The sequence below is a fragment of the Excalfactoria chinensis genome, chromosome 12 (genome assembly GCF_039878825.1).
Source record: "Excalfactoria chinensis isolate bCotChi1 chromosome 12, bCotChi1.hap2, whole genome shotgun sequence".
Lineage (NCBI taxonomy): Eukaryota > Metazoa > Chordata > Aves > Galliformes > Phasianidae > Excalfactoria > Excalfactoria chinensis.
The window spans coordinates 588004-611901 of NC_092836.1; the positions used below are offsets into that span (position 1 = coordinate 588004).

The window sequence follows — 23898 nt, forward strand, 5'->3', positions numbered from 1 at the left end:
CAGTATAGATTGCGCTGCACAGTTCCTTCCTTATTATTCCTTCAGTGAGCAGTTCATTGCCTGACCTATGAGCACCAGGTTGGCCTTCTGTCCTGGTATTCACTGAACGCATGTTTAAAAGATGTTTTAAGTGTTTATCTCCTTCTAACCAACTGATGTGTATGTATTCTTCCAAGCACTAATTAAAATAAGTCTGATGCAAAACAGAATCACAGAATGACCCGGGTTGGAAGGGACCTCAAGGATCATGTAGTTCCAACCCCCCTGCCTAGCAGGCCACCAAACATACGTCTTTACTAGATCAGGTTGCCCAGAGCCCCGTCCAACCTGGTCTTGAACACCTCCAAGGACGGGGCATCCACAACCTCCCTGGGCAGCCTGTTCCAGGACCTAACCACTCTCCTAGTAAAGAACTTCCCCCTAACATCCAACCTAAATCTTCCCTCTTTTAACTTAAAACCATTTCCCCTAGTCCTGCTATTATCAGCCCTTTCGAAGAGTTTGCTCCCCTCCTGGGAGTAAGTTCCCTTCAGGTATTGAAAGGCTGCAATGAGGTCACCCCGCAACCTTCTCTTCTCCAGGCTGAACAAACCCAACTCCCTCAGCCTGTCCTCATAGGGGAGGTGCTCCAGCCCCCTGTTCATCTTCGTGGCCCTCCTCTGGACCCTTTCCAAAATCTCCATATCTTTTTTGTACTGAGGGTTCCACACCTGGACACAGTACTCCAGATGGGGCCTCACAAGAGCAGAGTAGAGAGGGACAATCACCTCCCTATCCCTGCTGACCACCCCTCTCCTGATGGAGCCCAGGATCCCATTTGCCTTCCGGGCTGCCAGAGCGCACTGCTGGCTCATGTTAAGTTTCTCATCTATTAGGACCCCTAGGTCTTTCTCTGCCGAGCTGTTCTCAAGGACAACTCCTCCCAGCCTGTACAAGTGCCTGGGGTTCTTCTGGCCCAAGTGCAAAACCTTGCACTTTGCCGTGTTGAACCTCATTAGGTTCACCCGAGCCCAGCTTTCCAGCCTGTCAAGGTCCCTCTGAATGGCATCCGTTCCCTCCACCGTATCGACTGCACCACTCAGCTTGGTGTCATCAGCAAACTTGCTGAGGGTGCACTCCATTCCCTCATCGATGTCATTAATAAAGATGTTAAAGAGCACCGGTCCCAAGACAGACCCTTGAGGGACACCGCTCGTTACCGGCCTCTGAGGATTTCAAGATTTTAAAGATATGGTAAAATATATTCTTAGAATGTCCTCCTTATTCTTTCTATTACTGCAGATGACTTTAGTCATGTTAGAAAGAATACTCAGTAATTCAAGCATGAAAACAATCAAGTATTAAGGTGTGATAACTCCTTGATTTATCCAAGGGGTTTCTCTTCCTGTTGTCCATTCTCTCTCTTCATACACGCTCTTCTCTCCCTCATTGTGTTTTTTCTTTTTTTAAGAAAGAATGCCTTATTTTTGTGGGTTTCTGAGCCTTTGATTTCCTGGAGAGGTGATGAGTTCCAGTTCAGTTATGGCTGTTTATACTATTTCTTCCAACTTTATTTCCTTGTGCTGACCCTTCTACTGCAGTCAGCTGATGGCTTTTCTTCCACACTCCAGGAAATCCCCTCAGGGGACTTTAACTAAAACATCTTTGATGCTGTGCAACTAAATTCCCCTAATGACATATCCTGGTCACCAATGGAAACAAAATATTGGTTGTGTGTGCTGTACGTGGGTGCCCTAATTTTAAATCCCCAAAGAGAGTGCAGTCTATTTGAACAGACTTCTGTACAAATGTTTTGCAAGAGCATGGCACGGAAGGTTTCAGAAAGCTCCAGAAGGAGATCACATGTAATTATTTCCATTGGATGCTCCTGGAGCTAGTGATATTGTGCTACCATAGAATCACAGGATTGGAAAGGACCCTCAAGATCATTCAGTCCAACTGTCCTCCTGTTATTGTTGCTAGCACAAGACACTAAACCATCTCTCGTAGCTCCTCATCCAGACGTCTCTTGAAGACTGCCAGGGATGGCGACTCCACCACCTCCCTGGGCAGCCATTCCAGTGCCTGACCACTGTCTGAGAGACAAAGTTTTTCCTTATGCCCAATCTAAACCTCCTCTGGTACAACTTGTGGCCATTTCCTCGGGTCGTGTTTGTTGCCAGGCAGAGGAGGCCAAGTCCCTCCTCATCACAACCTCCCTTCAGGAAGTTGTAGAGTGCAATGAGGACTCCCCTGAACCTCCTCTTCTCCAGGCTAAACAATCCCAGCTCCCTCAGCTGCTCCTCATAAGACTTGTGCTCCAGACCCCTCACCAGTTTTGTTGCCCTTGTCTAGATGAGTTCCAGGGCCTCGATGTCTTGTAGTGAGGAGCCCAAAACTGAACACAGTACTTGAGGTGCGGCCTCACCAGAGCTGAGTACAGAGGAATGATTACCTCTCTGCTCCTGCTGGCCACACTATTTCTTATACAGGCCAGGATGCCATTGGCCCTCTTGGCCACCTGGGCACACTGTTGGCTCATGTTCAGCTGAGCATCGATCAACAACCCCAGGTCCCTTTCCTCTTCACAGTCATTCAGCCACTCATCCCCAAGCCTATAGGCCACAATAATGTGGCCAAAGTGCAGGACCCAGCACTTGGCCTTGTTGAACCTCATCCCATTAACCTCAGCTCAGTGATCCAGCCTATCCAGATCCCTCTGGAGGGCCTCCCTACCCTCAGGCAGATCAACACCACCTCCCAACTTGGTGTCATCTGCAAACTTACTGAGGGTGCACTCAGTCCCCTCATCCAGGTAATCAATGAAGATATTAAACAAGATAGGCCCCTGTACCGACCCCTGGGGGACACCACTTGTAATGGGTTGCCAGCTGGACTTAACTCCATTAACCACTACCTGCTGGGCACGGTGCTCTAGCCAGTTCCTTACTCAAAGGAGGGTATGCCTGTCCAGGCCTTGGGCAGCCAATTTCCCCAGGAGAGTACTGTGAGAGACCGTGTCAAAGGCTTTGCTGAAGTCTAGGTAGACTACATCAACTGCCTTACCCTTGTCTACCAGTCTTGTCACCCAGTCATAGAAGGAAATTGGTCAAGTACAGTCTGCCTTTCATGAATCCATGCTGTCTTGGCCTCATCCCCTGGATGCCACGCATGTGCTGTGTGATCTCACTCAAGATGGTTTGTTCCGTAACTTCCTTTGATACCGAGGTCAGGCTGACAGGCCTGTAGTTCCCTCCACCCTTGTACATGGGAGTCACATTGGCAAGCCTCCAATCCTCCAGGATCTCTCCAGTTAACCAGGAGTGCTGGTAGATGGCAGAGAGCAGCTCAGCAGTCACCCCTGCCAGCTCCCTCAGCACCCGAAGGTGGAGCCCTTTCTGTCCATACGTAATCTCTGTAAAGGAAAATGAAGAAAAGAAGTGTTTTCAGCTGTGATTTTAAAGATAGTATTTTAATCTTAATAACTTAAGAAGATAGTGCAATAGTGCCTTTCATTCAAGTGTTTGCGCTGCTTGCAGATAGTAGGTTGGTACCATCAGAGCATGCAGGATGCAGTTAGCTGCTATCTGGTACCATCCTGGTGCTTCATGGGGTCCAGCAGAGGCTGTGAGCAGAGGAGGTGAGTTTTGTCCTCATGCCCAGTGCCAGCTGTTGTGCTGTGCAGGGCTGTGTGGTGTGGAGCTCCTACACACCCTTCACACTGAGCAGAATTGGCACCCGCAGCCTTTAGATCTGTGTGTAAATCCAAACGCTCAGAAGTCTGGAGCAGCTGATTCAGTGGTGTTTTCCCCTAATCCCAGAGGGCTCCATGCCATCTATGAGGCACAGCCTTGATGTTTCTTGTGCCCTCAGCAGCACTGCAAAATGAGACTGTTAGAACAAAGCCTCTGCTAATCTCCCACTACAGTGAGAGATGAGGTCCCAGCTGCTCTGGGAGGGCGAGCAGTGCTCCCAGGGCCTGGCTGTGATGACAGATGAAATGCTTGGAGGGGCTGTGCCCTGCTGTCTCCAATGGTCTTGTTGTGTCCTTCTGTAGAAAGGAGAAAAAGAAGGAGACGCATCAGATTAGACTTGGGCTTAAAGTACATCATTTGCTTCTTCCCTCAAAAGAATCATAGTTCTTTTGAAGCACCTGTGTTCTTATTTCTGTCATTAAGTGTATGACCAAATTAATCTCTGTGGCCTTGCATGTGGAATGGAGATAAAGTCGTTTCTGTCCCCCTGGAGCTCTCTGCCAAATAGCTGTGTGGTATTTGAAGTGTTCACACAAAGGATATCACCAGGTCAGGAGGGCACAGTGTGCCAGTCGGTCCCCCAGGCTGGGTCTCACATTGCCATGAAATGCTGCTGTGTCCGCACAGATTTTTTGCTGCATCTGAGGCAAACAGATGGGTAAAGGGAGGGAATTCTTAGGAATGTTAAATTACTGCCAAAAGTTTTGGTCACTAGAAAATGCTGATGACTTTGTTATTTGTAATAAGGTCAAGTGATGCTTGGGAAGTAGTTTGGGAAAGCCACTGGTAGCTGTAGGTGTGCCCTGGTGGCTGCAGCTGGCAGTGGTGATGCACTGAGGAGCAGGGCTTGCTGGAGCTAAGACCAGAATTCTCCTCTGCGGGTGGTGTGTGCAGCACGGCAGGGCTGGCCCTGTGGAGGTGGCAGCGGCAGCAGATGAGAATCCAGATGGAGCTGCTGCGTTCTGAGCCTCATGCAGAGTAAGGGAATCAATAGCAGAAAAAGGTTTCTGTTTGTGTGATCTTTTTGAAGGCAGGGCTGATGTGGCTGTAGGGAAGGGGACAGAGGTGCGCTGACTTGATATACTTTCAGGAGTTCGACACCTTCTGTTCTGCACCAGTACCCTGTTTAGTAAACTCATGTTCTGTTTCTGTACGCAGGCAGTTAACATAATAGCTGCCATACTCCCCATTTGTCAGCAGCACCTTAAATCATGATAATCCAATAGCAGTATTTTTTTCTAAGCTGTTCTTAGAGTGCTGTGTTAAACTACGGAATCCAGCCAGCACTCATCTCTTAAACTTTGCCTGTCTTGGCTTTAATAATACAGCAAAACTGCATTTTTTTCCCCCAAAGTTTGCACCCAGTAAACAATTATTTCCTCACGCAGAAACTACAGACATTGAAATTGTCTTGCTAGGTTAATGAAGCCCGCTTGCAGATTGTTTTATGGCTTGGAGGATTGTGTCGTCTATAAATTCTGCTGCTCGAGGGCTGTGAGCTGCCTTTGTCTGATAGACCTTGTTAGTGCAGCACAAAAAGGCAACAGGATGTTCCCTGGGAGAGAAGAATTCCTTCTTGACACTTTCTGTGCTTTTCCCAGTAGCGTGAACGAATAGCCTCAAGGTCCCAATGTCCTTTAGGAGATTAATTTACCAATGAGTTCATCTTGGAAAAAACCCAAACCAACACACATGCACAAAAGGGCCTAAGAAGGCGTACATGGGAGAGGAGTGCAGTAGGGAGATTAAGGAGCAGAATGAAATGTGGGTCAGAAATCCTTTGGAAAGAAACCCCCTCCAGGGACCACAGAGGTAATTACCATAGTGGGGGTTGGAAGGGATCGTGTGGAGCTGTGCTCTGTGGTGCTGTGGGTAGGAGCATTGTTTGATCCAGCCTCGCGCTTCAGAGTTGGTTATGGAAGTCAGAGGGCCCCCATTCTTCCCTTGCTCCATCCCTGTGTGCTTGCAGCTCTCTTTGGCTGAGAACAAATCAGTTTTTGGGGGCTCTGTCTGCAGTGCTGCCTCAGGCACCGAACCTGATGGCCACAGCTGCTCGGGAGAGGTTGTGTTGGAGCTGCAGGACTGTGCATGGACACACAGCCGTGTCCTGCAGGGAGGACAACTGTGGGTTGCCTGCAGAGGGGATGTGTGGAGTTGGCTGTGCTGCCGGGCATTCTGTCCCCGTGTTGTTGTGGAGGGGCTGTGCAGGGGTTGGTGGGCAGTGCTGGGCTGTGGCTACAGCTGTGCCCGTGCCCTCAGCATCGCCTTGTGCTGGAGCTGTGGGGCTGCAGGCAGAGCTCTGTGCTGTGTGGTCTCTGGTGTTCCCAGTGCCCTGTGCCTCCTCCCAGGGTGCAATCATTCCTGCTGCTGCGCAGATCTGTCTCATAGCGCACAGAGGCTGTCTGTTGTGGCCAGACATTCCTGTACCTGTGCTGGGATGCTGTTGAGGCCAGGCTTGTTTCCATGCTGATGGCTCTGAGGGAGGTGTGGTGGCTGTAGGACTGCTGCTCTTCTTTTCTTTGTGGCCACAAACCAAGCACTGTGTTTTCTTGGGCTGCTTCTCTGAAGACCTGAAGGTACTTCCAGGTGTGAGGTGGGTGCTGGTAGCCAGCATTGGCACAACCAAGTGCAGTATTACCTTGGTAAAGCATTATTTCATGCTTTGAAATGGGCTAAATGTCTTCTAACTATGTAAACAGTGAGACGAATCAGTGCTTCGGAAAGCACCTCATTTTCTGTGAGGTCCGGTACCACTGCAGCTTTGCTGTACAAGAACTTTGTGTTTCTTCAGTGCTGCTGTACCAGAGTTCTGGGGGAGCAGGCAGGGAGGGACCCTCCAACTCCCCCTGAGCTGCTGCTCTTGCAGCCCCCAGTTCAGCAGCTGTGCTGGGCACCATGCAGGATGCATTCAGCTGCCTCAGCGCTCTTAGCAGAGCTGTGTGGCCTCCTGGCTCTCACTGTTTCTTCGGTTGAGCTCTGTAATGCTTCCAGCCCTTATAGGGGTGGTATGAGACTTAATGAATTAATATACAAAGAGCTTTGAGCTCTTCAGATGAAAGACGCTGCAAAAGTGCTAAAGGTTGTTATTTGTGCTTCTAATTTATTTTCCATCAGAGGGGGATGAGAAGGGTGAGAAAAGGCTGTTTGTTCTGGAGATGGAGTTTGAAGTCTTTTTTTTTTTTCCCCTTCGTACTTGGTGTGTTTCTGTGGGAATTGTGTGACTGCTGGTGCTTCTTTCCCCTCCAGGCAGCAGTGCATGCAGTGCCAGCTCAGTGCTCAGAGCTGGGGCACATAGCGAGATGCTGCCCTGGGTATCAGTGCTGGGCACTGCTGGCTGCAGCATGAGCTCTGTTGGCAGGAAGGGCCTCAGTAGCATTTTTTTCCACATGTATCAGAGACTCCACACTCCTCAGAGACTCACAGTGCTGTATTCAGTTTGCACCCTACTTCCCCCACTTTGATTTCCCAAAGAACCATTTTTTTGAGTGTTGTTTGCTGAAGGCAGAGCTACACTAGTCCTTAACTGTCCCTATTTTAAACTAATAAATGTAGAAGTTAAATAGCAGGAGGATTAAATGGTCATAATCCACTGTTTATCAGCCCTGCCCCTGTGGGGGGCAAGCAGAGCACGCAGAGGATCTGCAAGTGGGAGTAGGTCTGTTGTGCTGTCACTGCTCATTCTAGCACAGACCAGCAAACACAGCTCTGTGTGACATGATGTGAGCTGAGCGTTGTCCCTTCACATGGGCAGGAGGAGAGAGGCAACTTCTGGCTGGGCTGCTTGTGGCACTCGCTGAGTTTTCACATTTCACTTTGAGTTTGTCAGTGTTGACGGTCTGATGCAGAGGCACTTTCTGTGCCTTTCTGCATTGGTTAGCAGTGATTTCTCTGGGCACTGCAGAGTTGGAAGGGGGAGCATCTGCCCCATGAGGATGGTTTTGTGCTGCCAGAAGTAGAGGGGAACCTGATGGGTGAGCCGGGGTTCTGGGTGATTTGGTTACAGCTCAGACAATGAGACTTTCTACTCATTCTTTAATTTGTGTGACAACAGAGCTTCTTAACTGTAATGTATGTGGCTGGCAGGTGCCAGCTCAGTTCTGCTTTCTGCAGCAGCACTCTCACAGTGCCCATCAGCACATTCTCCCTCAGTGCCTCCAATAGACATTGCTCTGTTCTGCAACTGTCCCACTTCTTGGGAGTGTCCCTGCAGATCATAGCAGGGATATGTGATTATGGAGCTCCTAATTGTGATGAAGCTGTGGTTTTCTAACTTCACATTCTTCATCAGGAACTTCAGCCCTCTCTGTGTCTAGAAATAGATGTGCCTCATTTTTGGATTGCAGCCTCCTTGCAGCCCTGTTAGCACAGCTCGGTCTGATGTGCTGCTTTCCAGCTCCTCACTGTGCCTCAGTGTGCCCCTCCTTTCCCTGCAGAGCCACTGCTGGCATCCCCCTGTGCTGGGTGCCTGCAGCAGGGCCATGCCTGATGCTGTGCTGCCGTGCTTTGGGGACTGGGAGGAGACATGCTGGGATGGGAGCTGCTGCTTGCTCAGCTATGATTTGGTGCTCAGGGCAGCAAATCCATGAGCTGTTGCTATACTTAATCTGCCAAATTCAATTATATAAAAAAGAGAGATTAAAAACAGGCTTTTGCTGCCCAAATACAGTGTATTAGGCAGCTAGCTCAGTTTTATCATCTTCTCCAAGATTAACATGATCAATTGTGCATAAAAAACAGCCTTGTCGTGGGCTTCCTAGCAAGGGTGGTGGAGCTGTGTATGTACTGCAGAGCCCTTCAGTGCCACTGTGTTCAAGCACCTGTCGGTATGGGGTAACTCAGGAAATGGTTTCTCTGCGCAGAAGGCACTGGCAGGATCCCTGGAGGCAGGGAGAGCCCTGGGCAACCCACAGTGTGGCCCTCAGGCTGCTTTTCCAGGGGGCCTTTGCAGGGTAGGAGTTTTGTCATTAGTGCGGCCCTGCTCTGGTGCTGAGCAGCCAGAGGAGCCCTGCCTTTGTGTGATTTTTAGCTCTTCTCTGCCTGAGAACCACTTGTTTTTTTTTCCAGCAAAACCAAGGGCATTAAATTCTCGTGCTGTGCCTGGGGTAGTGCACAGCCCGGCTAATTGTGCCCCTGGTACCTGTTCTTCCTCAGTCCTTTTTCTTGCCTTTCTCGCTGTGTTGCAGTGCACTGACGGCACAGCGATGGCAGTGCTGGTGGTACCTGTTCCTAACTCAGCCCTGCCTTGCTGTCCCACAGTGCTGTGACCTGGGATTCCATGCCAGCCTTGCACGGACCTTCAGGACGTACCTGTCTGCTGAGTACAACCTGGAGACCTCCCGCCATGAGGGCCTGGACATCATTGAGAATGCTGTGGACAACCTGGATGCACGGAGCGACAAGCACACCATCATGGACATGTGCAATCAAGTCTTCTGCCCTCCATTGAAGTTCGAGTTCCAGCCCCACATGGGGGATGAGGTACGGTGATGTGGAGCTGCCTCACAGCCTGGCCTAGGCCTGGTCCCTCTTAGCCATCACCTTTACATCATTTCTTCCCCTCTGCTCTTGCTTCACCTGCGGCTGTTCACATTTCCTTTTTTAATGAGACATTTAGCTCATTAGCAGAACTCTTCCTTTCAGTCTGCTCCTTGTCCTCTCCCTATTACAAAGCCTGTGGTTTCATCCTCAGCTAAATTGTCCAGAAGATATGATGGTGGGGCTGATTTACCTGCTGTAATTTGGAGACTGTAATTGAGCTTTAAAATGCTGGGTAGAAATGCTTTGTACTAAGCCCAGGTCCACAGTACTGCTGCTTGGAAACTGGACCACACTGTCTGGGAGGGCTGCAAGGAGCTTGTGTGTAGCTGAGAGAATCTTTCTGGTATTAATGTGCACATCTGGTCTGTGTACAACTCACTGAACCCCTCTCCTGTCTCTGCCATGCTCCTGCCCAGGTGTGCCAAGTCAGCGCCCAGCAGCCTGTGCAGACCGAGCTGCTGATGCGGTACCACCAGCTGCAGTCCCGCCTGGCCACCCTCAAGATAGAGAATGAAGAGGTAAGAGTTCATTTTCCACCCCCTTAGTGCTTGGGTGTGGGGGTGTGCAGTGCTGAGATCTCCCTTTGCTGCTCATGCTGGGGCAAGCCCAGTACTTATGAACTGCTCGTGGGCCAGTTGTTTGGGCTCCAGATGTCATTTTTTTCCCTGTTTGCTTCAAAAACATACTGTCTTTTATGCCTGATAGGTACGAAAAACTCTGGATGCCACAATGCAGACTTTGCAGGACATGCTGACGGTAGAAGATTTTGATGTTTCAGATGCCTTCCAGCACAGTCGCTCCACTGAGTCGGTCAAATCAGCTGCTTCAGAGACTTACATGAGCAAAATAAACATTGCCAAGAGGAGAGCCAACCAACAGGAGACTGAGATGTTCTATTTTACAGTGAGTCTCTTATCATGTGATGCAGGACACAGGGCATTAATTGCAAGGACTGTGTTGCATTTTAAGTGCTCATTAGTGAAGGGCAACAACCAATTCAGTCTTTCACTATTTGCCTTCTGTATAGTTTGGGATTGGGATGCATGGAGAATGACAATTTAGTGTCTGTCTCATTCTCATTTTTAATGGAACAACTGCAGCATGCAGTTTTGACTCAAAGGTTACAGAAGTCAGCAGGAGTGGCTCAGCACTGGACAGCAGGCTCCAGTTAGGCCCAGCTGATGGATCCTCTGGAGTCCTTTCCTGTTTTGAATTCTCAGCTGAGCCTTCCTTTTCTGGTCTGCACAGATAAAATCTGCCCTGGGCCTAGGGTTGCAATAAACAGCCATTAGTATCTCACACAAACATTGCAGCAAGCTGTTCTGGCTGGGGTTCTGAGCAGTGTATATGCTGGGCAGCAGCAGCCTTGGTCAGGTACTGCACATCTGTGCTGTTCTTAAGGTTCTCTGTTATCACTCTTGAAGCAGTAAGACATTAGCTCAGCAGACGTGCCCCTCATTAAATGCGGTTAATAGGCCACAGTTTATGTATTTATCTGGTGATGTATACGTGAGTGTGATTTCTCAAGCAGTATTATTATTTCTGTGTGGGCAGGGAGGGTGGAAATCAGAACATTAGTTTGTTTTGTGTTTGTTTCTTTAATTTGGCAGGAACTTGTGATTTTTCCTATTTTTTTTGGCCTTTTGTTTTCCATGCCTATCTCCCTTACTCCTCCAATTTTATAGAAAATTGCTTACTCTGGAGCGATCCTGGGTGCACAGCAGCCTGGCAGTTGTGCTGCATGGTTTTCATTGCCCAGCATGCTGCGCGTTCACTGCCTGAGCTGCTCTGCTGCATCACTTGTGTGAATGGAGCCTGAGTGCCGCCAGGGGAGGGAAAACCTCTTTGATTTTCCAGGCTGATCTCAGAAGCCTAACAAAAGAAAGTTTGCTTTGAACTTTTTTCTTTGGAGCAAGTTGCATTCCCAGGCAGGGGGTGCAGCACCGAGGAGACGAGGCTAACAATAAGATCTTCAGAGCAGTGGGAAGTGATTATCAGACCGTGCTCCGTCCTACAGTGCATCTGCTGCCTCATTTATTGGAGCCTGACAGCCTCTGTATCCCCTCAGGAGCCCCCCAGGCAAAAAGTGTACATCTATTACAGATGATTATTGCCAAGAGTCTTAACCTACCTTGCTTGTTCTGTTCTTAATTCCAGAAATTTAAAGAGTATTTGAATGGCAGTAACCTGATCACAAAGCTCCAGGCTAAGCACGACTTGCTGAAGCAGACTCTTGGGGAAGGTGAGTTGTGGGGTTAGGCCTAGAGAAGGAACACGTGCTGCCAGCATTGCTCTGGCTCTGAGCTCTGGCTTCAGTGTTGTGGGGACAGAGCAGGCAGCTTGTAGAAATGGGCCTGTCAGAGCTCTTCCCAGAGATCCCAGGTGTTGGCACCAGACTCAGGCCTGTTCGGTAGCTGTAGGGCTATGGCTCCTGGGGGTGGGTGCAGGAAGCGATTAATCTCTTATTGATGATTTGGTGCCTGCCCTGCTCTCACACAGAAGCACTATTGCGGCTGTCCTTGAGAGGAGGAGTTTGGTGTCAGTCACTGCAGTTCTCTTAGAGCTGTGCAAAAGCAGCTGTGGAACATTTTCACATGGAAATTGAATTTCTTCCAGGTCATGGGATTGTCCTGATTTGTAGACATTTGGCAAATATTTGGCCCCGGAATGCAGAATGCTGTGTTTCAGCATGAGCTGATTCTCTTTAGGAAGAAGTCTGAGTTTGCAAAACATTTGTGTGGAATTCTTTGCTTTTTCAGTGAGGAATTGGCTGCAAACTTGCTTTCTGCAGGTGCCAAGGGAGAGCAGGAAGGAGTCATGTGTAGCCAAATGCTTCCTTTTATGTGCCTTATTAAAAAAGGAAGACTAAATTGGCTTCCTTGGCCTTTGGAGAAAGGCACAAACAGCATATGAAATGGGTTTAGTTTTTTCAGTGGATTGACAAACCCTTTAAAAAATGAGCAGATCTTATCGCTGGTAATATGCTGCCGTTTATGTGAAATCCAAGCACTAAAAATACATGAAGGGAGCGAGAATATTGACAGCCAGAATAGTCTGCTTGATGATGATTAGATGGGCTGTTATCTCACAGGAAGAGCCAGGGAGCAGAATTACACCACTGTATTCAGATGCTATTAGTGGTCCTCTATGAGGCAGTTGGATAATCTCAGCTTCCTCCCCAGGGGCTTCAGCCCTCATCAGCCTCCCCCTTTCCTATTTGAATTTGGCCAATATCCAGCTAGTGTAAATGAGCACTTATTGCAGAGGACCTGCAGTGCATCTGGTTATTTTTTTCTGAGATGGACTTCATATCGCAAATAAACCTTTAATGTCAGTGGGAATAGAAGATACTTTCCCTCCCTTGTGACTGAGCCCTGGACTTCTAATGCCTCGTATGGAAGAGGTTTGCATAGCAACCAGCTCAACATCTGCAACCTGCAGGGCTTTCGAGCGCAGCTACAAGCAATTATCTTGGGGCTTACAGAGCCAGAATGGGGGTGTGAGTGCTTGTGCAGCTGTATTTTAGGTGAATTTTTATTGATGTGAAGAGTTGATGGGAACTTACTTTTCTTCATAGGTGAAAGAGCCGAATGTGGAACAACCAGGTGAGAAGTTTCTTTTTTGTCATCTGTATTTGGGAAGAATCTTTGGCTTGTGCTGGCTGTGGTGAGGGTGGCTTTCTTTGCTGCTGATGCAGCTTGGTGGGGCTGGAGGGCAGGCAGACCCTGCTGCCCATGTCACTGACATGCTTCCCTGCTGCACTGCCTTCAGTGGAGTAGTTGGGGTGATGACAAGCATGGCCTTGGTGTTGCTGCAGTGTAATTTGTAGCTGACTGGCTCAGAAGTGTCTGGAAGTGCTGTGTCAGCACGGTGCATTGCAGTGCCTGATAGGCACAGCTGAGGTTGGGTTGTGTTCAGACAGTGCAACATGAACGTGTCCACCTGCTGCCTACCATCCCTGTTTGTTTAAAGCCTTTGATACATCCTCTGAAAGCCTCTCCTGTTTCTTGTTACTTTACCTAGGAGCACAGAGAGTGTTTGTATTCCCTCACTTTCATCCAGCTACAGCAGGAGATAGTGCTGGGGTGAATGTAAAGGAAAGGAAGACTTTGATCTGTGTCCAGTCCATAAAGCATCTCCACAGAGTTTTGGTGGCTTGCTCTGAGTGTGCTGCTTTCACAACAGTAAGACATGAGCCAACAAAGCCTTCTGATGTCTCCCCAGAACATGTAGAACCTCTCGGCATCATCTTTTTTATCCCATTTCAATGTTTAATTCAACTTGCAGTACCAGCAAAAAAGCAGTGTGCATTCCATGTTTGAAATGCTGAAGCAGATGGTAGTGGCAGGGCTACCCAGGCAGGCAGGAAGGAGGCTGCTGGACAGAGAGCAGGGGTGGGCAGGGTGCCTTGGTCTGCTGCCTGCTGGCGGAGATGGGTTGCACTGCAGTGTTGTGCCAGGCCAAGAAGGGTCAGTGCTGGACTTACAGTAAAGTTGGCATCAGAGTGGGCAAGAGAGCAGGGACACAGGCTAAGAATTCCAGACATCCTCAGGTATCACTGCAGACTTTTGTTCCTGGAGTTGCCCTTAGCCCTTGCCTACTGCAGTGCTGGGTACCCAGGGGCACTTGGGTTGACAGTGGGTATTGAACTATTTCTCCTCTGTCACTGCCTTTCCCAGGAACCCAGCAGAGCTGCCCTGCAAGGCTCTCACATCTCCAGTCCCTTGTGTTGACTTTAACACTCCTGTGCCTTTGGGAGCCCCAGGCCAGGCTTTCTGCTGAACTGGCTGATGAAACCAGGCCAAATCTGAAAGAGTTTTCTCTCGAGTACTTTGTTTCTCAGGAATGGGTGCCCATGGACTGGCGATGATGCAGGCCAAAACAATCAAAGGAATGAATAGTGGCCTGCTACATGAGGGATGATGGCACAACTCCCTGCTGCTTATGTTTGCTTTTGTTTCAGCCTCTGCTTTTACTGCACAAAGGAAAACAAACAAGAGACAATCTCCTTCTTGTGAGTTCAGGCAGAGCAACCTTCCTGCAGACGCAGCTGGAGGAGGACTTCCCACTTTGAGAGGAGATGGCACCTCAGCAAGCAGCCCTGGGCTGCAGCACGTGGCTGCTCAGCTGAGGGTCACGGGCACTCCTCTGTGCAGTGACCATTCCTGCTACAGTGGTTAGTGTAGGCTGGGCTAGAGGACGGATCCAAGATCACTTAGAAAATTCATGCCATTTTTCTCTCTTTTCTAGATGTGAGTGCTCATGTCTTAATGTCCTTCATTATCAGAAGGAGAAATCAGAATGCAAACACTATTAACAGAAGCAGCCCCCCAGAACCCTGAGCACAACACTAAAATAGGTCAGGTATTTCCATGGCTGTATTCCAAGAGTAGTGTGTGTCTGTAACCCTTGCTGAAGTCAGTGGAGTCCTCAGGATCTGTTCCCTTGGCTGGTGAGGCCCACTAGTCCCTGGGTGGCACAGGCAAGGTCGTACTGCTTCATGGTGCAGTACCAGCCTGTGTGGTCTGGTGGTGCTGAGGATGGCTTTGCTCGGCATTGTGTATTGATAGGGCTCACTTGTTTCTTTGGATCTTGGGTTCCTGGCAACTTCTTCCTGCCAGAAAGACCAACGACCATTCACATCCCTGTGAGCCTCTTGCAGAGAGAAGATAGCTGCAAAGGGGGGTTCCCACTGTCCTCTTTTAGGCAGTGCGTGAGCAGAGTGAGGTGCACTTCACAATAACAGGATTGCTTTGGTGTTTTCCAAAGGTTAACTGTGGTCTGTTTGGGGTATACCAAGGGGCTGGTTGAACACTTCAGCAGCTCTTGGTGCTTTCTCAGGCTGGCAGAGTGCTGAAGTGGTAGAAGTAGGAGGCTGGTGTTAAAAATCCTCCATTTCATGCCAAAGTGTTATCCTTGGTAGCAGGGTGAACACCAGGCAGCAGTTGCACTTGCTGGCACCTCGGAGAGGGAGGTGTGTGTAAAGGCAGTTTTGCCGAGCTGTGCTTAGCAGCTTTATTGTTTTCTTGCTTGAATGAAGGAAATTCTGCATGAAGGAAATTGCTGCCAAACCATCATCTGTTTAGGTTGTGGTTGCTGGTGTATTTACTGCTTTGTCGCTGTCTGGGGACGATTGTTTTTTGTGGTATCAACTGGGAGTCTTTGAGACACCCACCAGAACAGCCAGTTAGATGGCTGCGGCTGCATCAGAGGTTGGTGTGTGCAGCGCTCGGGCCATGTGCCAAGGCCTCACCATGGGGGTTTCTGTTGGGTTTAGTTCTTGTTCTCAGTCATAACCTTTGAGATCTCACCCATTCATTGTATTTATGTTGGTGTTTTGTTGATTTCTTTTGTTCCATTTTCTCCCAGGCCCCCATGTCTTCCCCCTAAGCCACAGAAAATGAGGAGACCTAGGCCTCTCTCAGTCTATAATCATAAACTCTTTAACGGCAATATGGAAACATTCATTAAGGTACTCGCTGGCTGACAGTAATAGTTGATGAACGCTGTGAATGTAATGGCGGCTTTCCTGTCCTATCTGCCCACTGCTTTCCTGACCCACACCCAGCTGAGCAGCCAGTGGTTCATCACAGTGCCGGCTCCCCCACAGCCACCCCAGCCCATCACGGTAGCCCTGCAGCTTTGGGGCAGGGGGTGTCCCTGCGGCAGCACCAGGCTGAGCTGCCACCTCATGCTGCAGCTCCCTGCCATGGGGCGAGGAGCAGCAGGGCAGCACGTACTGCCTGGCTCTGCTGGGCACAGCAGGGTTAGGGCTTTTTTCTTTTTTCCCCATACAATGTAATAGATTTGAGGTGGGGAAACCACTGAGGAGTAAATAGGATTTTCAAGGTGGATTTTCCTGGAATGTGCTGATTAGAAACTTTAACAATGTACTCCCTCATTTTCTCCATTTTTCTCCATATTTGTTGTTCTTGCCCTTGGGCAGAAGCAGCAAACCTACAAGCTCCCAGGTGTCTCTCAGTTGTAGGGACTGCAGCCTTGAGATGAAATACCGTGTGCTGGGAGGGTAGATATGCCATTCTGGCATGTCTTCTTTATGAAAAGAAAAATGCTAAGCAGCCCAAGTGGGGCATCTCAGCAGGACTGCTGGCAGCGGAGCAGAGGAGCAGTGTTGGTTTGGGCAGAGGCTGGGCCTGGAGCTTGGCACACAGCACACGTCCCGTTGTCCAGGGTTTTGTATGTAGACTGATTTTTTTAAGAAAGATCCTGCTCAGAGCCCTTCCCGCTGAGTACCACTGTGCAGTGCTGGCTGCAGTGGGCTGCTGCCTGGGGTGCTGCGGGTGATGCCAGGGGCTGCTCTGGCTGACAGGAGCTGGGGAGGGTGGGTGGGTGCTACAGGGCTGGGCTTGGACCTTGCTAAGCTGCCATTGCATTTGAGCGTTCATGGCCTCCAAAAGAGATGCTTACCTCTAACTGAACTCATCTTTGCTTAATCTCTTCTTTTTTTCCTGCTCTGCTGCTTTTTTGTGTTCTCAGAGGAAGGAGGAATGCGCGAACGAGAAATCAGGTATTTACTGCAGGCCCGTCTTTGAGACGGAGTAAATTGACCAGAGAGATGCAACTGCACTGGGATAAAAAGAGCCAAACAAAGGCCTGAGGAACATGAGCTCCCCTTGTGACAGCAGGCACTGCTCATGTTCCCCTGAGCTCCTTCCCCAAGGGGGGGCTGTGAAGTAAAGCCAGAACCTGCCGTAGGCTCAGATGCAGGCAGTGTGCGTTTCACAGACTGCAGTGGGGTTTTTACTTCTCTTTTTTCTTTTCTGTTTTTTTTCCTTCGGCATCTGCTGATAATGGCTCTTTCTTTAGGTGGAAATATTGTTGTAAGCTCTGTTACTGGAAGCTTATTTCATCAGTCAGGTACAGCACGAGATTTATTTTGGCTCAGTGTTACACCTGTGAAATGGAGTAAGTGTGATCCAGTTGCATCAGCCCACTATCTCAGCCAGGTAGTGAGCAAGTCTTTGTCACACACTTCAGTGAAAGCTTTTTGTGAGTAATCGAGTGCACACAGTGTATTCAGCACTGCTAGATGGCTTGATGTGTGTAACACCTCCTTTTCTTGCCTGTCCTCTTACTAAACTTCAATGGCACTGATTTTCAAAATTGTTTTTGCAGCCTTTAATGCATTTTTCTGGGCTTTGTTATCAGTCAACCAGTAAATTATTGCCCTTTTTTTCTTCCTTTCATGAAGGATTCAGGACAGGCCATTCCGCTTGTAGTAGAAAGCTGCATTCGTTACATCAATTTATATGGTAAGTTAATTCAGCAATACCGACGGCAGAACTTTCTGCAGAGGTAATGGGTTACTTGCAGCCAGCAGAGAAATGCAGCAGAGATGCCCTCGGCCCTTGCTGTATGGCCTCAGGTTATAATTACAGTGGCATTGGCTGTGATGTAACATTGGATGACTGACAAATATTTAGGTCTTGTTAGCACTCATCCACGTTAAATTGCTTGCTTAGGCCCTGGGCCAGCAGCAGCTCTTCCAGCACTTTGATCTGGGGGCCTTGCTGGAGAGTAGGAGCAGGGCTGGCTCATGCTGGGCTGTCTGCTTCTTTGAGCCTTTCTCTCTGGGTGCATTGACTGCTGGTTTCTGCTGTTCTTCATCAGAAAGTATTGTACAGGAGTTGGACAAATATTAAAAAAAAAAATAAAATTGTTCTTTTCCAGGCCTCCAGCAGCAGGGTATTTTTCGAGTTCCTGGCTCACAGGTAGAAGTCAATGACATCAAGAATTCCTTTGAACGAGGTGCGTTGGCAGAGCATGTCTCTGAGCTGGGTCTCCTCCTGCCTGTGCTTCTAGGGATGGTGGTGGCGCCTTGGGGGGTGTTGGGGCACCAGACCTTATGTAAATCCACTAATAACATTGAGAGAAGCTAGGTGGCACTCTCTTTCTGGCTGTCCTGAAGTTGCATCTCTACAGTGGCAGTCAACCAGGAGGAGAATAGCAGCAGTGGGGAGAGCTGCAGAGATTCTCTCCACAGCCATTTAGTGCTGAAGCCATAAAATGATCTGTTGAGAATCCATTTGCAAGGAGCTTTTATCAGTTGCTAGGACAGTATGAGAGTGACAGTGCTATCCAGAGCAGTTTGGTCTGTTCCAGAGGTCTAACTGTGTACTTCAGGCAAGCCTGTCTTCTTAAGCCATCACCTACCATAGCTCAGAAACCATACCAAACCATACCTCCAAACTGTTGCTTTAAATGGGGAAAAAAAAAAAAAAAAAAAAAAAAAAAAAAAAAAAAAAAAAAAGCACTGGGCTGGAAATGGGGCTATAGAATCAATTAATAATATCCTTAATATCCTCCTCTTCAGGAAAGTTTTAAAATGTCAACAGTAAACTACATACCCTGGCTTTTTGTAGGTAACACTGTAGCATGCCTGAGCATGAGGCTGTGTTACAGAGTGCCTTATTAAGCTCCTACTGAGAAAAGCACAGAATTACCATTCCACACATGAGGGTTTTCTGAACTGTGGGAAAGTTTTTACAGCGTGAGGGGGAGATACCTTGCTGTGCTGATCTAATCTGACTAATGCTAGAAGTAAAGACTCTTCTCTGGGCAGGTGAAGATCCCCTTGCTGATGATCAAAATGAACGTGACATTAACTCAGTGGCTGGAGTCTTGAAGTTGTATTTCCGAGGACTGGAAAACCCCCTCTTTCCTAAGGAAAGGTTTCAAGATTTGGTGTCTACTATAAGTAAGTACATATGATGTGTCCTCTTGGAGAACGGGGCGGGACAAGTAAAGCAGTAAACAGGGCAAATACACCTGTGCTTTGCAGCATGTGCTGTGGTTATGAGTCTGCAATGGAAATTGTGAGGAAAGGCATTGAGGATGCATGATGTCAGTGCTGGGGGTAAGGCAGAGGTGTAACATCTTGCTATGGCTCCTCTCAAATCCAAAATATCAACATCAGGCTTAGGCCAGTGGGCTGTATACACATCGCTTGTTGCAGGAGGCTGTATACACATCGCTTGTTGCAGGAGGGCTCTTTGGTCACTTGAATACAGCAGGCAATGTCTTCCTGCACAGTCTGTCTCCAAGGATCACAGCCATTAAAGCCATGCATGCTTTAGCTCAGCATTGTCTGCTAAGCAAAGTGGAGGTCAGTACCTCATGGCTACTCAGGAAACTTCTCTGATCCGTGAGGTCAGCAAAACTGGTTTCAACTTCACGCAGTCAGGGGTTCTGAAGGTATTTGCTGCTTGTTTTTTCTGCCCCAAAGAAAAACAAACTTCTCTGGGATGTGAGCAGAGGTAGAAGCTTGAACTTCTTCATTGTGAAATGATACGAACCAATTCTTGGGGTTGGTTTAGGGGAAGAAGCCTGGTCATCCCTGTGTTCTGTCCTGACTTCTCCCAGTCCAACTCTTTCCTGTGCAACTGAAGAAACAGATCTCCCAGCTGGGCCTTATTTCTCACAGCACTTTGTAGTGGTGGCGTTTGTTTATTGGCAAGTCATGGAAATCATTCCCGTAGGGCAATAAAAGGCAGAGTAAATTCAGCGTATCGGAGACAGTGGAAGAGTGTTGTGCACTGTGGCAACAAGACAGCTTTGTTTTATGGGGGCAGTGTTGGGCTGTGTGGTTTGCCTGTTGGCCTGCAGGTGCTCTGGGGCTGAGTGAAGGGCTGTGCCCTTGCTCAGCTGTCGCTGCTCAGGGCTTCCTCCTGCCTCATAATGTCAGTGTACATAACTGCTAGAGATTTAGTAATGTCAAGACAGATGATACCTGGAGGGAAACAGTGCAGGGATGGGCTTGTTCCAGAAGAGGAATGTATTATTATTCTCAGGAGCAGTTGTTTTATAGAGTAGCTGTTTGAAATTTGCTGTTGCCTTTCACTTTTGATGTGCTGCAAAACAGTGCAACGTGCCTTTAACATTGCGAGCAAAGGAGGCTATTTCTGAAGCAGACCCTCACCCTGGGCAGGGAGCTCCTTGGGCTGTGAGCAGACTGCAGCTACCCCTGGGCTCTGCAGCAGCAGGAGCGGAGCTCTGGGAGGTGCGCCTGATGCTGTGCAGCCAGCCCTAATTAATGCCGGTTTGCACCATTTGTTAAACTTTGGCAGTTTCTCGTTACAAACATAATGAGTTAACTTTCTGGGTTCTGCCCCTGGGAGCTGCATTGTTCCCTGACTGATGGGGAGTGATGATAAAGGAACGGCTGTTTTTTTTTTGCTTTATGGGGAACTGAGAATTTACATGGAAATGTCCCCTAAACACGCATGGGAAGCAGATGGGTAGGAAAGGCTCTTTACTAGCAAAGGTTCATTCTGGGGCATGCCTGTGTTACAGAGCTATTGATGATTACTCCATTAATCCTCTGAATTGCAGCCAGTTGAAACATTTTGGTAAGTAGAAAGGCAAGTACTTCAAGAGAGCTTGTTCCTCTGGGCTTCAGGACAGATGCCTGTTGTTGTATTGATTTATCCTGTGTTTGTTTGATATTTTTATTTTTAATGTATTCTTAATATAAACACAAATGGAAGAAATGAAGAACCAGTAAGCTGTAGTATGAATTCATTCTTCAGAAGGAAAAAGATTTGAAACAAAATTCTATAAAGATTTCTGGTTTTGTATTGAAGCTAGAATTGGTTCTGGATTTTTGAATGAGTGGCAGCCTGGTGACTTGTCAGGGAAGTTCATTCTGATTAGCAAATGTAAGAGTTTGAGCCAGCACAGAGGAAGCAGCCCTCCTCCACTGGTGTGGCTTGTTCTATGCATCGAGGGCTGCATGGCCCCAGGTTGTGGTGCTCTTTGCCAAAGGGCAGAAGTGGATCTTAAAGTGCCAGCTCAGATTAAATTCCCTTTAAAACCAGTGGGAAACTTAAGCAGAAGGGCTGAGGAAGATCTGGTATTTATACCCATGAAAGAGCAAAGCTAATAAAAACCTTATCTTAAAATCTGCACTAGAATACCGAGCGGTGTGCTGTTTCCAGTGCCAAATTGGCGGAAGCTTTTGAGAAACAGAGGAGCTGCTGAATAAGTAACTAAATAACAGACATTAATGGGCATTTTAAAAATGAAACCATGGAAATGCCTTTATTTGCTGTTTACACTATATCTTGGCCGTATATAGGAATTGACCTGTCAAAGAGCATTGTGCTGATTCTCTGCTGACTTCATAGTGTAAACCAGTGGATTTGTGCTGTTGTTTTCCTTGTGTAGTTGGCCACTAGATCTGGAATAAATCCCATTAGTGCCCTGTGCTCTACTCCTGAGAAGGTCTAAAGATGTACTTCCTATTTCATGTGTTCCAGAAACTGAGAATCCCACCGAGAGGGTGCACCAGATCCAGCAAATAATCGTCACTCTGCCCCGGGCTGTCATTGTTGTCATGAGATATCTATTTGCTTTCCTCAATCAGTGAGTCTCTTTCTTTCTCTCCTAAACTGCTCATTATCTGCCTCTATTTCAGCGCAACTGTGTCTTTTTTTTTTGCATGAATTACTTTTGGTATTACCATAGAGTTGTATTTTGTCTCTTCCTTGGCCTGGCCTGGCTGTGTGTTTGGGGAAGATGCACAGCTCAGTGCTGATTGTGGCTTTGGGTGCTGGGTGGGCTTCGGTGGAACATCTTTCTAAGCTGATAGGGAAAGAGAATACCACACCTCCCTAATGTGTGTGCTTGCAGCTTGTCACAGTACAGTGATGAAAACATGATGGATCCCTACAACTTGGCCATCTGCTTTGGGCCCACTCTGATGCACATTCCAGATGGGCAGGATCCGGTGTCCTGTCAAGCCCATGTCAATGAGGTCATCAAAACCATCATCATCAACCATGAGGGCATCTTCCCCAGCCACAGAGAGCTGGAAGGACCTGTCTACGAAAAGTGCATGACTGGAGGGGAGGAGTACTGGTAAGGAGCAGGGGCAGAACTTAAATTGCATACAGAATGCAGCAAAAGTGGATCCCCTCAGTGGGTTCATCTTCTTGTGCTGCAAATTAGGAGTGAAGCTGTGAAGCAGAGCTATGACTGGATTCATGATGAGCAGAACTGACTCCAGCTGCCTGAGAGTAAAATAAGGGCTCCGGGGATCAGATTCCTCACAGGATGAGTTATGAAGAGAGCTTTGAGGAAAGTCAGATGTAATATTCAGTGCAGCTGAGCACAGTGCTGGAATGGCTTTGGCTCTCTGCAGATGCAGCATATCTTTTTACCTTTATTTCTGGAAGATGTTCAAATAAGATATGCAAGAGTTGGGGATAAAATGCTAAAGATCTTTGTGAGTGAATAGGAAATTTTACTTGTTATTGCTTGTTTTTGTTTTGCCAAATATAACATGCATGAGCAGTGGGACATGGAATTTCTGGGCTTGAACGTTGATGGTGGTGCACGTGTCTGCCGTACTCAGAGCAATTCAAAAGTTTGCTGTGATTTTGTGGGACTGAGGTATTTATTTTAGAATAAAAGCCAGAACTCCTTTGAGTGTCACTTGGGCCCCTCGACAACTTATTTCTGTGAAGTGCCTTGGGAACAGAACCTTGTTCTCTCTTTTAAAGTACCATGTGTTTATTTCAGTGACAGCCCTCACAGTGAGCCAGGCACCATTGATGAAGTTGACCATGACAATGGCACGGAGCCACACACCAGTGATGATGGTGAGCACACACATGAGCTGCAGAAACTTGGATCTGTGTTAGGAGGACTCTGCACATAGGAAAGCACTGTGTGCTTTGCTTCTCATCACATCAGGCTGGACTGTTGTCTGGCATGTGGATGCTTCTGTGCGTTTGACAGTGCGTGTGCATGTTAATTAATGTTGCTTATAGGTTTTCATTGGAGGATGTGCAAGGACTGCCACCTGACTCCATGGAAGGGTACAGGGGTTGTTTTTATGGACTTCATATCGATCACAAAGGCGAGTGCAAGACCAGGGTGCAGGCAGAACTGGATAAGGGGCATGCTCATTACAAACTATGGTGCCCAGAGCCAGAGAAAGCAATGGCCTTTCCCTGCCCATGAGGCACCTGCAGGCTGAGAATCAAGCTGGTGCTGCTGAGATACAGCAAATGTCACCGCACAGCAGCAGTGCTACTGTGAAACGGTGCTGTGTGGCAGCATGCTGCACAGCTAAGTGCTCCTCTCCTGGTGTCTTAGAATCATAGAATCATAGAATTGCTCAGGTTGGAAAAGACCTTGAAGATCAACCAGTCCCACCACAGCCAAACCATAGTACCTTAACTCTAACAACCCTCTGCTAAATCATATCCCTGAGCACCACATCCAAACTCTTAAACACATCCAGTGATGGTGACTCAATCACCTCCCTGGGGAGTCTATTCCAGTGTTTAACTACCCTTTCTGTAAAGAAGTGTTTCCTAACACCCAACCTAAACTTACCTTGGTGCAACTTGAGGCCATTTCCCCTCATCCTTTCACTTGTCACCAGTGAGAAGAGACCTGCCCCACTCTCACTGTAAGCACCTTTCAGATACTGGAAGATAGCAATACAGTCTCCCCTCAGCCTCCTTTTCCCCAGACTAAACAGCCCCAGCTCCCTCAGCCTCTCCTCGTAGGGCTGATTCTCCAAGCCCTTCACAAGCTTTGTTGCTCTTCTCTGGACCTGCCCCAGTACCTCCATGTCTTTTTTGTACTGAGTTGC

The 23898-nt window shown here is 48.2% G+C and overlaps 1 protein-coding gene across 4 annotated transcripts in view; it reads left to right on the forward strand.

The window, feature by feature from the left end:
• The window catches only part of SRGAP3 (SLIT-ROBO Rho GTPase activating protein 3), a 71037-nt gene that overhangs the window by 41233 nt on the left and 5906 nt on the right, over nt 1-23898 (forward strand). For 3 of the 4 annotated variants that reach the window (XM_072347007.1, XM_072347003.1, XM_072347005.1), the window contains exons 7-18: nt 8991-9212; nt 9689-9790; nt 9978-10175; nt 11430-11514; nt 12850-12877; nt 15642-15744; nt 17485-17545; nt 17964-18041; nt 18856-18990; nt 21551-21656; nt 21924-22151; nt 22815-22894. In XM_072347007.1, coding sequence (XP_072203108.1) covers nt 8991-9212; nt 9689-9790; nt 9978-10175; nt 11430-11514; nt 12850-12877; nt 15642-15744; nt 17485-17545; nt 17964-18041; nt 18856-18990; nt 21551-21656; nt 21924-22151; nt 22815-22894 — 1426 coding nt within the window. Of the gene's footprint in view, nt 1-8990; nt 9213-9688; nt 9791-9977; nt 10176-11429; nt 11515-12849; nt 12878-15641; nt 15745-16769; nt 16801-17484; nt 17546-17963; nt 18042-18855; nt 18991-21550; nt 21657-21923; nt 22152-22814; nt 22895-23898 lie in introns of all 4 variants that reach the window. The other variant, XM_072347006.1, reaches the window with a different exon arrangement.